Here is a 15,979-nt window from a genome sequence, read left to right as displayed (position 1 = left end):
TGCCCAGGGTCACACAGCTAGTTAAGTGTCAAGTGTCTGCTCTGAGGACAGATTTGAACTCAGGTCCTCCTGATTCCAGGGCCGGTGCTCTATCCACTGCACCACCTAGCTGCCCCATATTTCTATCCTTTTCCAGGATCTTGGAAAAAGCCCTGGATTCAAGTCCAGAAGCCTGGGTTCTGGGCCTGGTTCTACCAGTAAGTAGTTTTGTGACCTTGGACAAATCACTTTCCTCGTCTGGGTCCAGTGAAATGAGAGGGTTGGGCCAAGATAATATCTAAGGTCCTATCCAGCTTGGACATTCTATAATCTTTCCTCTTTTTAACTTCCCCAATCTTCCTGTGGCTTGCTTCTCTTTTCAGTGCCAATATTTCTACCTCCTTTGGAAGAATCATTACTCTCCTTCCTGTGAAGAATAAGGAGGCAAAGCAACCTTAGAATATCTGCTCCATCATCAGAAGTGGTTTAGAAGCAGGTTTGCAAACATGTCCTAAAAAACTGAATAGCCCACAATGTTTTTCCCCCTACCAGATTGCCCTCTCAGTCAAGAGTTACACTGTGATTGAAAAATAAAATCGTTAAGTCACTTCTATTCACCCGACACGTATTTTTATTCGCCTGGAGGAGTAGGCAAGTAGCTAATTGTAAGGTTAGCTTTAAGATTTCTAAATTTAAAGAGTTCGGTGTTTAACAGACTCTGCAGCTGACAAAATATAAAAACTGTGCCCACATGATGCCAGTCACCTGGATATGTGGAAATGTTTGGAAGAGTAAATGGATTTTTCACTTTTCATTTGGATGTTTGGCATCACATAGATGTTGCTTAAATGTAACTCTTTCCTACCTGTCTGTCTCACTTTGAAAACCTGAGGTTAAAAATGTATGTAGATTCAGAGTTTTTGAAGACAGGGGGAAGAAGGGAATTTTCTTTGCAAAAGATTTTTTTTTAATTTTACAGAATGTTGGCTTTAAATAGTAAGCTGCCTTTAGTACATTCTTTTTAGAAATAGAACTTCACAAGTACACATCTATTACATAAAGTAAAATAAAATAAAGCTTTCCATTTTCCAAAACAATGGTCAGTTTTCTCTGGAATAATTAGTGAGGTACCCAAATGGAAGTTTCTCTTATACCAATAGTATATCCAAATTTGTAATCAGTGTACCAGAAATTCATATTCTTTGACCTTTTGTCTTTTTAGGAAAGAGTTTTATACATTTGTTTCAAATGCATATAGAATTTAGATGTCAATCTTTGAACAAAAATGTTTAATACAAAAGATATTTACCTAGTCCACATGTTTTTTCCTAACTATAGCTGTCTTGGTTTTATTTGTGCAAAAGCTTTTAAAGTTTATACAATTGAAATTATTTGTCTTGTTTTTTATAATCCCCTTTATCCCATGTCTAGTTATGAATTTTCTCCTATGAAAGATACTGCCTTCCATTTTCTAATTTTTTTAATGTATGACTGCATATTGAGATCATTTTATCAGTTCAGATTTGTTATGGTATATGAAACAAGATTCTTGGTGGCTCAGTGGATAGAGCACCGGCCCTGGATTCAGGAGGACCTGAGTTCAAATCCGGCCTCAGACACATTAACACTTACTAGCTGTGTGACTCTGGGCAAGTCACTTAACCCCATTGCCTAGCCAAAGAAAAAAACCAAAAAACCAAGATTCTGGTCAAAATCTATTTTTCTACCAAACTGCTTTCAGTTTTTGTCAAATAAGAGTGTCTTTCCCAGGATTCTGTGTTCTTGGTATTATTAAACATTATATACCTTTCATTCTACTTAGGAAAAAAAATATTTAGTATATATTTAATAGGTCCCTTTCTTACACACCTGAAACTGCTTAGGAAATTGTTTACTATATCAATTGAACAATTAACATATAAAAATTACTATTTTGATTGTAAATAATTTTTATTTAACATTTCATTAGCAGAAACCCAAAGGCCTTTTTTGGGGGGGAGGGGGGCAATTGGGTTTTAGTGACTTGCTCGGGGTCACATAGCTAGTAAGTGACAAGTGTGTGTTCTGGGGTCAAATTTGAACTCAGGTCCTCCTGACTTCAGGGCCGGTGCTCTATCCACTTCGCCACCTAGCTGCCCCTCAAAGGCTTTCTTTTAAACAACACTTTGTTAGCCTGCCAATATCCTATGGGTAACTAAAAGTAACAACACTGATATCTTTTTAAAAAACATTACCTATAATTCACAGATACAGAGCTGGAAGGACCCTCACAGGCCAACTAATCCAAATCTTCCTTTTCCACACAGAAAATGAGGCCCAGAAAAGTTAAATAATTTGACTTACAAAGTCAGTAAGTGACCAAGGCAGGATTCAAACCCAGGTTCTCTAATTCTAAGTCCAACTTATTTTCTACCGTATTGTTCCGCCTATTGACTGACCTTTCTTATGGTCATGGTGAATTGGCAAAATTTTGTCCCCTCATATTCAACATACATATTGCATTCAACTTATAGCTGAAAATGAATAACAATATAGCAAGGCCATTCTGTTTATACAACAGTCAAGTTGCACTTCAAAGAGCATCAGATCAAATTTTTTTTTAAGATCTGGTTATAATTTTAGCTATAGAAAAGAGGCTTTTATGGGAAGTGGGAAAAGAAATAATTAGGTTCTTTATTCCCAACTGAGCCCCTGAGTTTAATGTTGTTTCCACCCCAGAATTTAAAAATTTAAAAATTAAAAAAAAAAAACATGGCTGGTCATGGACAACAGAAATTGTTCACAATGTTCATGTAGAAATATTATGTCCCAAATATACAGTTGAAAGATGTTTGGGTTGTGTTGGTATGAATGCTCCCATCATCAGAACAGACCACAAATCTTCTGTACCTTAGTAGGTGGTTTTCATGAGTTAAGGCAGCCAAACAAATTCCAACTCTCAGTAGCCAAGCTTCTGGGGATGAGCCTCTTCAAACTTAGCTAAACTGATCCTCTGATGAGGCAGGAACGGTGGATGACCTATTATCCCCACTTCGTAGATGAGAAAATAACCAATTTCACCAACACTCATTGGTCTCTGAAGGACCTGTCCAAAGTCACATGACGAGTCGTGGGCAAAGCTGGGGCTAGAACTCAGGTTTTCAGTTTTGCCTTCTACCTAAGCAAAAGAGTCTGACACTGAAGCAAATTTATCATGGCGACTAGAAGACTCCTTCCACATGTCTCTTCTAGTCTCACCAGATTCCCACATGCACTCCTTAGATCTGAACCTTCCCTCCCTTCTCTCTTCACGCTCTCAACTCCTTTTCCTCACCTTCCTTTCTTCTTTGCTCACTTTGTTTAGACTTTGGAGGAAAAAGAATGGCCCTGCCCCCTCTGGTTTCATGTTCAAGGCTGAGCTTCTGCAGTCTAATTTACTCAAACCAATTGCAAGAGATCTCACATTACTAATAAGAGCTAAGCTGGCAAGATTTCTCCTGCAATGGAGCTCAGACTGTTCCAGCTTGCTCACTCCCTGGGTAAACCCAACACCAAACCATGCTTAGAATGTACATTCTCAAGTATGATTTTATTTTAAGAATATCGCCCAAACAAAGTTACTGGCCATGAAGACACATTACTCTTTGGATTGCGGGGGGGGGGGGGGGCGGTCTCCAAACTTTTTGTTATTTTCATTTAATGGAAAATCTGAAATCATGAATGGGCTGGAAACAGGGAGAAGTTCTTGAAAGTGAAGTCCAAGAACAGGGTGGAGAGAAAGGATGGGTGCTGACAATAAAGTTCCTAAGAACAGAAAGGGGAGGCAGGGGGGAAACTCTGCCAGCTATGCTGGCCTCCCTTCTGGGAATCTTGGCAACCTGAACTGAAAAGAGGATGGTGGGTCAGAGAGAGGAGATTAGGTAAAGAGGGAGTGGGAGGTCATGGGCAAGGCAGCAGTAGTCAGCTTAGACATCTACCATATACGGCTTCAAATTCTGCTGGTAGGTATCAATCCACCTGCTAAAAACTCTTGTTATGCCTCCCAAATCATCATACATTTGATAATTCTATTTTTTTAAATGCTTGAACTAACCAGAGACGAGATTTTTGATATAGCAATAAAACTAATGATGAACCACAAGCAGAACTGGGATGGAGGGAGTAGTCCTTACCAGGTGTTCAATAACATGGGTCCTAGTGTGAGGACCTTACAATGGTAGGTAGAAGAATAAAAGAGATGGGTTTAGCCAGAGGAGGGACAATGAATCAGGAGAAGGAGGTAGTACTAACTATGGAAATGTAAGAAACATGAAGGCTTTGGTTTAGCAAGTAAAAATGCTTGAACAGAGGAAGAAGAATGGGGGAAAGCAAGGAAGGAAGAATCAGAAGGAAGGAAGGAAGTCCCAGTGAGTAATTAAAGGCCAGTTTAGGACTTTAGGAAAGGAAGAAAACAATCATTTATTAAATAATTACTATATGCTAGGTAATATTTTACAAATATTACCTCATTTGATCCTTACAACAACCCTAGGAGGTAGGTGCTTTCATGATCCCCATTTTATAATGGAGGAAACTGAGGCAGACAGAGACGGTTAAGTGGCTGTATTTGAACTTGGGTCTTCCCTAATCCAGGCCCACTGTTCTATCCACAGCACCATCTAGGTACCTTCTTTTTGGAAGGAGTCACTGTCAAAAGCCACAAGAAACTTAGGATTGTACAGCCTAAAGCAAAAATGTAGTCACCTTCACCTAGTGTACTTTATTCTGGAGTTTTAACAGTCCTGGTTTTTTACAATGCAATTTTTTTCTAGGAAATATGTGGCTAAGAATACAAAGGTAAAGTAACAAAAATAAAATGTGGAGAATGGAGTATAAGATAGGGATTTTCTGATGTCCATATTTTAACCTTCCTACTTAACTTTTATTTCCCTCCTGGAAGTTACCCAAACACTAGGTTTCCAGACAGACACCATGATATGACTTCATTGTTCGATGTTAGTGGAAAGGGGCAAATGGTATCACAGATCTGGGGCGGGAAAGGACCTCAAAGGTTATCTAGTCCAATCCCCACATTTTACAAATAAAAACACTGAGGTCTAGAGAGGTTAAGTGATTTGCCCACGGTCACAGAGACAAGGAAAAGTATCAGAGGTGAGACTGGAACCTGAGTCTTTCCACCCCAAAGTCAATACTCTTTCCATAATATTGTACTTCCTCCTGTACTGTTTTTGCCATGTAATATGATGGTATAGGGCTATACTGAAAAACTAATCCTCAGTCTGTGGAAAAGTATAAAAAGCTCTAATAACATAACTGATTTTCATGAGCCGCATGCCTCATGTTCTAGTGTACCTGATAAAAACCCTGTAAGCCAAGTTGTATCCCAAACTAAAATTTTACGATCAGTTAAATACACTCTGGAAAAATAAAGAATGATAATGGAAATACTGACAGACCATTAGCCATAACAGCTCTAAAGAGTTTCACTAGTATGATAGATCATAAAAAAGACTGCATTAAAAATGACCAGTTTAAGATTAATTTGTTTTGGTGTAAAAGAAGCATATAACCCTAATCCTTAAAAATATAGCTATCTTTCTTGCAATTGCCTGAAAGAATTCCACTTTCATTAAGGCATGTTAAAATGCAGACATCATAAAAAAATTGAATTAATTCTAGGCACTTAAGGTTTGAGGCATTAAAGCAAAGTGTTGGAAAATAGAAGTGGTCCTTCTATTTTGAAACAAGTATCATTTTCATGCTCTTTTAAATTTTATTTCAGTGTTCTGCCAAATTACATTTATGGTCATCTATTACCAGTGGTAGGTGGAGGCACAGAAGAAATGAATGTGGCCAAAGGAATGATGACCAATCAGGAAAAGGAGGCAGTACCAGCTATGAAATTCCCCCGGAGGAAATGGAAATGTGGGGCAGCTAGATGGCGCAGCAGATAGAGCGCTGGCCCTGAAGTCAGGAGTACCTGAGTTCAAATCCAGCCTCAGACCAAACACTTGACACTTACTAGCTGTGTGACCCTGGGCAAGTCACTTAACCCCAGTTGCCTAAAAAAAAAAAAAGGAAATGTAAGAAAAATGTGGGCTTTGGTTTAGCAAATAAATGTGTCTAAACTGGGCAAATAGATTGAAGGAAAGCAAGGAAGAAAAAAAGAAGATGAAAGGAGATCAGTCCCAAAATTGGGACAGAGAATATCTAGGTTAAATGAAGCTGAACCCCAGAAATCTTAAGGGACTCACACAGGTAGTAGAAAGCAGATTCAAACCCAGGATCTCTAACAGCAAAGTGCCTAAGTGGTCTCTTTTTTCATTCTAGGAAATATTGCATATAGGGACCATTCTTTATACTTTTATTATAAGCCCTAGATTGCATAATAGATTAAGCATGCTGTAAGTGAACAAATACTTGTTAGTTGTTGGAACCAGTCTATCTATCAGTGATCTAAGACTTCTCCCTGCTTCCCTGAAAAAAGACAAATGTATCTAAGAATTCCTTCACGACAGATTTGCTATCGCCAGAAAAAGATGAGCCCTAACCACTAGGCTATTTGCTTTCCTAGTGTTTACAAAGCCAACCATCTTTACAGTCATGCCCACAAGTATTCATAGTACAAAAGATTCTAAATTAAAGAAAGGAAACATAAACTCCCTTTGTGGTTTTGAAACTGACTTGGATGCAAGATCTCAGTCATATAAAAACCCACATCCAGGAACTATACAGTGGGTGAGAGAGGAAAGAAAAGAGGGAGAGGGAGGGAAGAGAAAGGGAGGAGAAAAGAGGAGATGGAGATGGGAAAGAGGGGGAGGAAGAAAATGGAAGGGAGAAGGGGTGTGGTGAAAGGGGGAAGGGGATAAAGGAAGGGGAGGGAAGGAGGAGGAGAAGGAGAGGGAAAGGGAGAAGCAGAAGGAGGAGGAGGGAGAAGGAAAGGAGAAGAAGGGGGAAAGCGAAAGGAAAAGAGAGGACAGAAGGAGGATAGTGAAAGGGGGAGAAAGGAGGAAAGAAAGGACAGAGAGAGGAGGAGAGAGAAAGGGAGAAGGAGGGGGAGGGAGGAGAGACAGGAGGGGATGGAGGAAGGGGAGAAAAGGAAAGGAAGGAAGAAGGGAGAAGGAAAGGGAAAGGGGAATAAAGAAAGGAGGAAAGGGAGAGAGGGAGAAAAGAGAGAGGGAAGTGAGAGGCAGGAGGAAGGGGAGAAATGGAGAGGAGGGAAAGGAGAAGGGAGAAGAAGGGAGGAAAAAGGGGAATACAGAAATGGGGAAGAAGTAAAGGGAGAAAGGAAAAGGCGAAGGAGGAGGAGAAAGGAATAGAAAATGGGGGAAAAGGAAGGGGAGAGAGAAAAGGAGAAAGGGAAAAGGAGAAGCAGGAGGAGAAGAGAGAGAGGAGGGAAAGGAGAAAGAAGAAGGGAGAGGGAAAGGGGAATAGTGAAAGGGGGGAGAAGCGGGAAAAGAGGAGAGAGAGAGAAAGAAGAGAAGGATAGAGAAAGAGGAAGAAGGAAGATTGCAGAGGGGAGAGAAGGAAAGATGAAGAGAGGGAGGAAAAAGCAGAGTTATAGAAAGGGAAAGAAAGGGATACAGAGAAAGGGGAAAGTGAGGAGGAGAGGAAAAGTGAGGAAGAGAGGAGGGGAAAGAGACTAAATAAAAGAGGGGAGGGAAATAGGGAGTGAAGGAGAGAGAGAAGGAGAAAGAGATGGAGAGAGGGAGAGGGGAGGGAAGGACAAAGGGATAGAGACAAAGGCTTGGGGAGCAAAATGGAGGCCTGAAAATGCCTTTTTCTTCTTAGCCATCCCAGAATCATCATTGCATGTCCATCCTGACTGAGAAAGCCTTAAAGAAACTTCCCTACAATGAAGGTCTCTCAATGAGCAGTATAATGGGAGACAGTGAAGAAATACTTCATAGGCACGTAAATAAAGGTTCCTGAAAAATAGCCTGTGTTGCTCTGAGACTCCTGGAGACCACTGGCCTTAGGTCTGCTTGAAACTTGACTAAGGCTGGTCTTACCTGGATAAAATAATGGTAACCCAGTTATGTATCGTCAGTGGCATCAGAAGGCTTTCTGCCCCCTCAAAACTTCCTCAGAATGGGTCAATCAACTGCCCAAATGGGGGGAAAGTCACATTTAAACCCAAGCCTTTTGTCTCCAAATCTAGTCCTCTTTCCACTGTCACACACACTTTACAATTGTAAAATATCATATTTTAGTTTTATTTGATCCTCCCAACAATCCTGAGAGCAAGTAATCATTATTCACATCTCACAGGTGAGGAAAATAAGGCTCTGAGATGATGAGTTACTCCAGTCTCACAACTGTTTAGGAGGCAGAGTCAGATCTGGAATCCAGGTCTTTGGATTACAAGTCCAGTGTTCTTCCACTTAATAAATAACAGCTGTTCTATCTGGAAATGGGGGCTTCTTTACTGGGGTGATGTGCGAAACACAAGTTCCTAACAACTGTGCTTTCCTCAATCCTAGTCTTCTCCCTTTGACCTCTACAACACATTCTGAAATCCCTTTAATTCCCATCTAGAAATGTAAGTGTCTCAATTATGAACATAAGCATCTAGAGGGCAAGAACTGTTTCATTTTTTGACTTTGTATTCCAGGTTCCTGGCATACAGTAAGGGCTTAACAAACACTCCTTAAATTTTAGAATGTAACCGTCTCATAGGATTACAGCTCCAGAGGGGGAAGGGACTTTAACCCTTTCTTTTTACAGATGAGGACACCGAGGCCTACAGAGTGAAGTGATTTGCTCAAGGTCTTAAAGGTAGTAGACATTTACAAGCTGTGTGATCCTGGGTAAGTCATTTCACTTTGTTTGCCTCAGTTTCCTCATCCATAAAATAAGCTATAAAAGGAAATGGCAAAGAACTCCAGTATCTTTGCCAAGAAAACCCGAGACGGAGTCATGGAGAGTTAGACACAACTGAAAATGACTGAACAACCACCCAAAGGCAGTAGAACGACGATTGGAATTTGGGTCTAGTAACAAGTTCAGCCAGTGCTCCAGGTTCAGAGATCTTTCCACTGCTCCACACGGCCTGTTTGAGTTTAGCAAAACAATAAATTCAGAAGAAAAAAAAAATCACTCCTCTAAAGCATCTTCCTGGGCTTTAACTAGGTCAATGGTCTCAAAAATTTGACCAGAACCACAGACACCTCTCTCAAGATTTAAGGATAAGGGCCTCAAGGAAGATTATTGCATGATGTAGCTGCCCGTGAAAAGTACAAACGGAAGCAGGTTGTCTGTCAAGTGGATAATCACACATCTACCTAGAGAAGCAGGGCCCTAAAACGTGGCTTGGTACAAGAGCCATAGACGGCACTACAGCCTCATAACTGAATCCAAGCTGCTGATCTTGTCTTAATCCCTGGAAACCAAAAGGGCTTCTCATTGGTCTATGAAGGTCATTGGGAAATTAGACTGGAGTACAGTAGAAGCCAATGGCATTCAAGCTATGCTGTTATCATCCTTCTTCCAAAACAAAGAAGAATTCTTGAAATTATGTTCCTCTTTAGAGGAATTGCCGCTGGCAAGAGAGATATTCATCAAATGACTAGCTCCAGCAGGCTATCAAAAAGAGATGGACATCTGTTCCTCAGTTCTGGGTAATCAAGTCTGACCAGTTCCTACAGTTGGATATGAGTCTTTACAATAAAGGTGATTTTTTTTTTAAAGTTGTATTGAGGCCACTAAAATTTCTGAAGTGCACCAATGTGCTCATGCCTGATGACTCAGGGCAAAGGACAGAACAGGATATAGGCAGGAAATCGCTCTTTCTGCTATAGATCAATCTCAGGCACAGTAGTCTAGGGGCATATCAGGCCTGCTTTATTGTTTACCAGGAATTGAACGTCTTCATTATGAGATCGGCTTGTTTACTAGGCTATTCTCCTGCCTTCTGCAAGTTGAAAGATGACTTGATTGAATTACTCCTGCTACAGAGATGTCCTTGTTAGAAGCCTTCATTAAGCACCTACTATGTGCAGAAGCTGTTGCATCATGGCATAGTGTGAACCCAGAATCAAGAAGACCTGGGCTCAAGTTCCATTTCTCAGGGCTCCCCTAGCAACTTTAAAGTTACACATTTGCGAAGTAACTGCTGATCTACTTTGGCAGAGGGTTTTCTTCCTCATTGAGAGTTTCCCATATCAAGGAAATCGTAGGTTTGGTACCCTGAAAATATGCAGAGGCAGTATGGCTTAATGGACAGCACGCTGGATCCTGTGTTGGGAGGTTCTGGGTTCAAATCTCACTTCTGATATTTACCTGTGTCACCACAGGCGTGTCACTAAAGCTCTGTGAGCCAAGGCAGGGCTAAGATTATGTTACACACTGTTTTTGAACTGCATTAGGGAAGGACAGTTTCAGGACTGATGAAATCATAGCTGTTTGATGCTCTGGCCAGCTGGGGAAAGTTAAAAGATTCTGGGACAGATTTCACCTCAGAAATTAAGAGACATCAAATAGGGAGATAAGTGCTCACCAAAAGTGTTCACCAATGGATTCCAGAAGATCCCAAATAGAAGGGGGATTTCCTATTGAAGGAAAAAGTTCTCTAGATGTTGCTGTTTGTAGAAACTAATGTGTTTACAATCCCAGAACAGTACTATATAGAAAATACTACATAGTTTATGTATAAAATGAATAAAAATTGGGCCTGGCTTTCACTGAGTTTAACAGGCAAATATCACACATTATGGTTTGCTGTTTGTTTGTTTGTTTGTTTGTTTGTTTGTTTGTTTTTTAAGGTGGTGGTGGTGTTTTTTTTTAAATACTTCTCCCAAACAATTAGACAGAAAGTACTGTGCAAAGTCTGAGGGGTGAAGTATTCTTATAGAGTCACATTAGTCCTACTGTGCAAATAGGACCATGCCAAAAAGCAGAGGCAATACAGTCTCTCATTTCTCCAAGGCACCTCTAGAGAATCACCACTGTCCTCAAAGAAAAAAAAGAAGAAACATTAACAGGAAGTCTCCAGGATAGCATCCCAATCTCAGGCCTCCATTACTCCCATTACTGACTTACCGCCCTTCAGATTCATCAAGGCGAGAGAAAATATGAAAGCCATTCACATTGCCACTTGTCCAACCACATTTCTTCCTCTCTCCTGGAAAGGTTAGGTCTTGTTTCACTGCTATAACATTTCTCTTCTCCACCCTCTCCCCAACCCCATAACATGTGTCTGACGCTAAAGGACAAAGGAATCTTAAAGTCTCGGGGATTTGCAGGATGTGTGTCAAGTACTGTTTTTCTAAAAACGGGATTTAGTGCTCATGGAAAGTATTATTTTCCAGATAGAGAGTACTTAAAAAGAATGGCTAACAGATGGGGAGTCTAGTGCTGTCAGAGGAATGACTGAGTGAGGAAGAGTTATCAAATGAGGTCCCATGAGGTGGAACCAGATTAGGGCCATGGACAGCTCTGTTGCTTTCTCTATTGTATCCAAAACATCAAATGACATTCACTGTAACCTACTGAAGTGATGTAGTGGACAGCCTATGGAACACACCTATCAGGAAGCATTTATAGGAGAGAGATCTAATGAAAGCATGGGGATTAGGGTATCTAAATGCAGCTTAGTTCTCATCCTATTGTAATTATTTCATAAGACTTTGGCCAAGTTAAGAATTATGCACAGCCTTCAACTTGTAAAATGAATTTAATTCATGCCCTCCATGCCCTTGTACGAGAACATTTTGCTCCACAGTGTTGCATTTAGAAGGCAGATGGGATGATGGCAAGAATGGTAGTCTTGGAAGTCAGGAGACCCAGTAAAATTACTTAACCTCTATCTGCCTCAATTTCCTTATCTGTAAAATGGGGATAAATAATAGTACCTCCCTCACAGGAATGTTATAAGGACCAAATGAGATAATATTTGTAAAGCACTTAGCATAGTGCCAGAAATGCTAGCTATTATTGATGATACTTACCCACAGTGCCGTTTCTGTGTCCAGGGAAGTAACTGAAGTTGGTGAAATGCTTATACTTAATTATATTGGAAGTTCAGTTCCAAATTCAGCAACCTTGGCCTAGCTTAAAAAAGGACTTACCATCAAAATGCGCCTGTAGCTATCCCGATCAATGCCCCAAAGTTTGAGGTCGGTCTTGGCTTTGACAGTGGCAGCCCTTGGTGTGCCATAGATCAGCGCAAGTTCTCCAAAACTGCCTCCTTCTCCAATGTTGGTCACCCATTCCATATTCACGTACACCTACAGAAAATAAGCAGAAACAGAAAGAAAGGAAGACAAATTAAAGGATTTTGCTATTCCTTTCCCTGGCAGCTAACCTAAAAAGGTTATAATCCTCCTCCCCCTTCACCTTTCTTCCCCATCCTCCAACAAAATCTAGAATAGAAGCAAAGAAAACAACGGTCTGACAGTTTCTTTGCTCCATCATAAAGGAATGACAACCAGCTCTGTGGATAGAATTTCAAGTCACCTAGCTGGAAGACATTGATTGTATTGATTCAACACCTTCCTTCCTTCCTTTCTTCCTTCCCTTCATTCTTTCCTCCTATGGGTTACTGGTTTCAAGCTTCTCTTTCTGGGCTTCTAACATAGAACCAGCAAATCAGACGGGCATGACTTTAGCCATTTGGTGTCAATGTCAGACCCCAAAGATGAGTTAATAATTTTAATGAGGTTGGGAAGCAAGTAGCAGAACTGGGTGCTTGGGAATAAAACAAAACAAAACAAAACATTTTCTGCCAGGACCATATGACTCCTGAAAGTGATTTTTAAACACATGCTTTAATGAATCCAAAGATTACTGGAGCTATGGAAGAGATTCTAAACTCAGTTCCTCAAAACTATTGCTTAGCTCTGGCCACCTCATCATTTTGTTTGAATTTTTAAAAAAATGTTTTATTGATGCTCTTTTAAAAAATTACTGTCACTTCCTATTCACTTTCCAAAGAATAGATAAGTATTGTACAGTTAAACAAATCAATATGTTGGCCAGGTTTGAAAATGCATGTCTCATTCCATACCTCTAGTCCACCAGCTCTCTGGGGAGTAGAGGGGAGGAAGGGGAAAGGAGAACCTCTGACCACCAATATGGTTTTTAGCTCATTTCCCACCCAGTTGTATTCTTTTGGACTTCTCCATCATGACTCCAGGAACCTCATCATCCTGCAAAATGACATCAACTTTGGAACTCACATCTCATCAATACACCTCTGCCCCTAGGACCCCTCTGACTGGAGGGTAGAATATGGGAGGGTATTTGGAGGGAGAATTCCTTCCAAAATCTCTATTTAAGGAGGGCACTCAGGCCAGTCATCTCATCATTTCCCAGCTGGCTATATCCCTTTGGATTTCTCCATCATGCTCCCAACAGTGGGTGTACCTTTCCATCCCCCCTTCCTTTACAGTTTCCTTGTGTGTTGTCTTCTCCCACTAGATTGTAAGCTCCTTGAGGGTAGACACCGTCTTTCTTTTTCCCTAGAGCTTAAGCACAGTGCTTGGCACAAAGTAGGTACTTAATAAATGTTTACTGACTGACTTTTTAAAAGTCATGATTGTCACTGTATTGATCACAGAGAACTAAGATCTTTCAGTCTTATTTCCCTTTACGTTATTGGGCCCATCATGTAAATCATTATCCTAATCTGTTTATTTCCATCTATACCAGTTCACTAGTTTTCAAGTTTCTCTGAATTCTTCATGTTTGTCATTTTTAAGACATAACAATATTCTATTACATTCATATGTGACATTTTAATCAGTCATTCCAGTTCTTTGCTATGATAAGTGCTGCTCTAAATATTTTTGTATACATAGGACCTTTGCCTCTTTCTGTGATCTCTTAGTCGATCCCTCATTTTGGAGGAGAGAAGGAGAAGGAGAAGAATAAGAAGAAGAGGAAGAAGGAGAAGAAAAAGAAGAAGAGGAAGAAGAAGAAAAAGAAGAAGACAACCTAGTCGATGTCCTCAGTAGCTTACAACGAGATAGACAAAAATTAGTTATGTTCAAATGTGCTAAGTATGTAGGAGAGAGCAAATTAACAATTGGGAAGAACTTACTTTCACTCTTTTCCTGTCACTCAAACCATTATTCATTTACCACCACCACCCACCACATATCTCTTTCCACCTATCCACCCCATGGATGGTTTTTTCTTGTCCCACTGGCTCCTGAATGAATTCTGATGCCCTTTGGAAAACACTGATATTGATGTCTTTTCTCTTATTAACAGCAAACTCTAGAGTGCTTTGGGTCTCTGGGATGAATGGAATCACTATGACTCTGCTACTTCTGCTAAGCTGTATCAGACCAGAGGTCCCTTTGGACAAGATTCCCTTTCAACCTATGTGGGTTGACGTACTATGCATTGACTGTGCGATTCGAATTCAATCTAAGAATAGTACCAATTGTTTATTATGCCACTATTATGCAGCTTCAGTTACTATAAATTGACACAATGCATTCTTTATTCTCTCAGTGTGTCAATGAGCTCAAAGAATAGTATCCATTAGCAAAATGGGTGTATATGCAGAAGAGAGAATGTATTCCAAAGGATCATGGAAGCTGTTGAGATTGAAATCAATGAAGGATTATGTTTATAATAACCAATAACACTACTAGTAGTGCTTATTTTTTAAAGTGACAGCTTGGTCTAGGTTTCTGAGCTCCCTCCCCTCAACTATCCCAAGGATTTGGCTAATGTCCTTCATTTAAAAATTAATTTGAAGAGTCAAAGAGAAGCAACATTTTATATGGGCTAAAATAGAATTTAAGTAGTTTATGTCCGTTCAAGAAAAGCTTCAATAGATTTAATAAGTCAGAAAAGTATTTCACCTCCCAGGCTGAGCTATTTCATCCAAGTTTCATAACATCCAATTCCTGCTCATTCCATCCAGGGCACACAGAGAGAGCAAGGATGGGGCACTTCTAATTAGATGGCCAGGATGAATAAACAGACTGCATTAACTGAACTCCCACACAACTGGCAAGAAGTTAGAAGTAAGCTGATATTCAGAGGAGAGGAAGGACCCTATTTCAGGTTAGGCAGCTCCATAAATCTAAATGCAATTGCATTCTTAACAGGGTACACTGAAGAAGTTAAAGGATGAAAAATTTTATCCTTCTCAATTTCTCAAGAATAACAAGACAGGGAACTTGGGGGAGGGGAGTGTCCTTGGTTGGGATCTTCAAAATTCAAAAATCCCTTTTAGCAACTTAGTGTTTCTTCTCAAGCTGGAAAAATCCTCAGAGATCACCTAATCTAACCCCCTCACTTTGGGTCTATTTTGCTTATTTATAAGAAAGTAAGGTGACTGGCCCAGGGTCACACAGTGGTAGAGATAATACTAGACCCAGACTTTTGCCTCTCAGCAAAGTGAGTGACTGACCTCTACCCACACATACACACCTTCACTCCCCCAAGACTGATTGCTCTCCTTAAACAATTACCTACCAGATAAAGTCTGTCAACTCATAGAAAATGTTGTCTCAGGCAAAACTGTAACACAAGTCAGCCTCAAACTTCAGTATAAATTTGTGTTTTCCTTACCCTTAATTCTGAAAGCCATTTAAAAAAAATAGATTTTTATGGATATCTTTTTTTTTAATTGCCTAGATTTCCCTCTGTATCCCTTTCCTCCAACCTTCCGGAGAAGTACCCCTTATAACCAATAGTGTGCTGGTACATGTTTAACAACTGCGTCTCCAGGGGAAAAAAAATTATGTATGCACAACAGATGTAAGTTTAAGTTGTATTATTAACATTTTCTCAATCACTTTTTTAAGACTAGACAAACAACAAAACAATAAATCAAGCCCTGATTTGTAGCATTTGCCAATTTCTGAGGTATAAAAGCTCACACTGAAGATTTAACAATTGACTCTCCCAAGTCAGTACAAGCTTGTTCCAGCACATGCTTGCTTATTAGAGATTTCTTTCTTTTTTTTTCTTAGAGAGGGAAAAAAATGAAGCAAATTCAGCAAAATGGAGTAATACATTACTGACATTATCTGCAATGTTCCACACCTGTGGATCCCCA

The 15,979-nt window shown here is 40.1% G+C and overlaps 1 protein-coding gene across 2 annotated transcripts in view; it reads right to left on the bottom strand.

Annotated features, from left to right (window-relative positions):
• LOC114052259 (cAMP-dependent protein kinase type I-beta regulatory subunit) overlaps positions 1–15,979 on the bottom strand; it is a 247,615-nt gene that overhangs the window by 57,115 nt on the left and 174,521 nt on the right. For both annotated transcript variants that reach the window (XM_027874783.1, XM_027874784.1), the window contains one exon: positions 12,027–12,185. In XM_027874783.1, coding sequence (XP_027730584.1) covers positions 12,027–12,185 — 159 coding nt within the window. The remainder of the gene's footprint in view (positions 1–12,026; positions 12,186–15,979) is intronic.

This window comes from Vombatus ursinus, unplaced genomic scaffold (genome assembly GCF_900497805.2).
Source record: "Vombatus ursinus unplaced genomic scaffold, bare-nosed wombat genome assembly UNPS02014807.1, whole genome shotgun sequence".
Classification (NCBI taxonomy): Eukaryota; Metazoa; Chordata; class Mammalia; order Diprotodontia; family Vombatidae; genus Vombatus; species Vombatus ursinus.
Note: the sequence above shows the minus strand (reverse complement) of the source record. Positions and strands in the feature narration are given on the sequence as shown.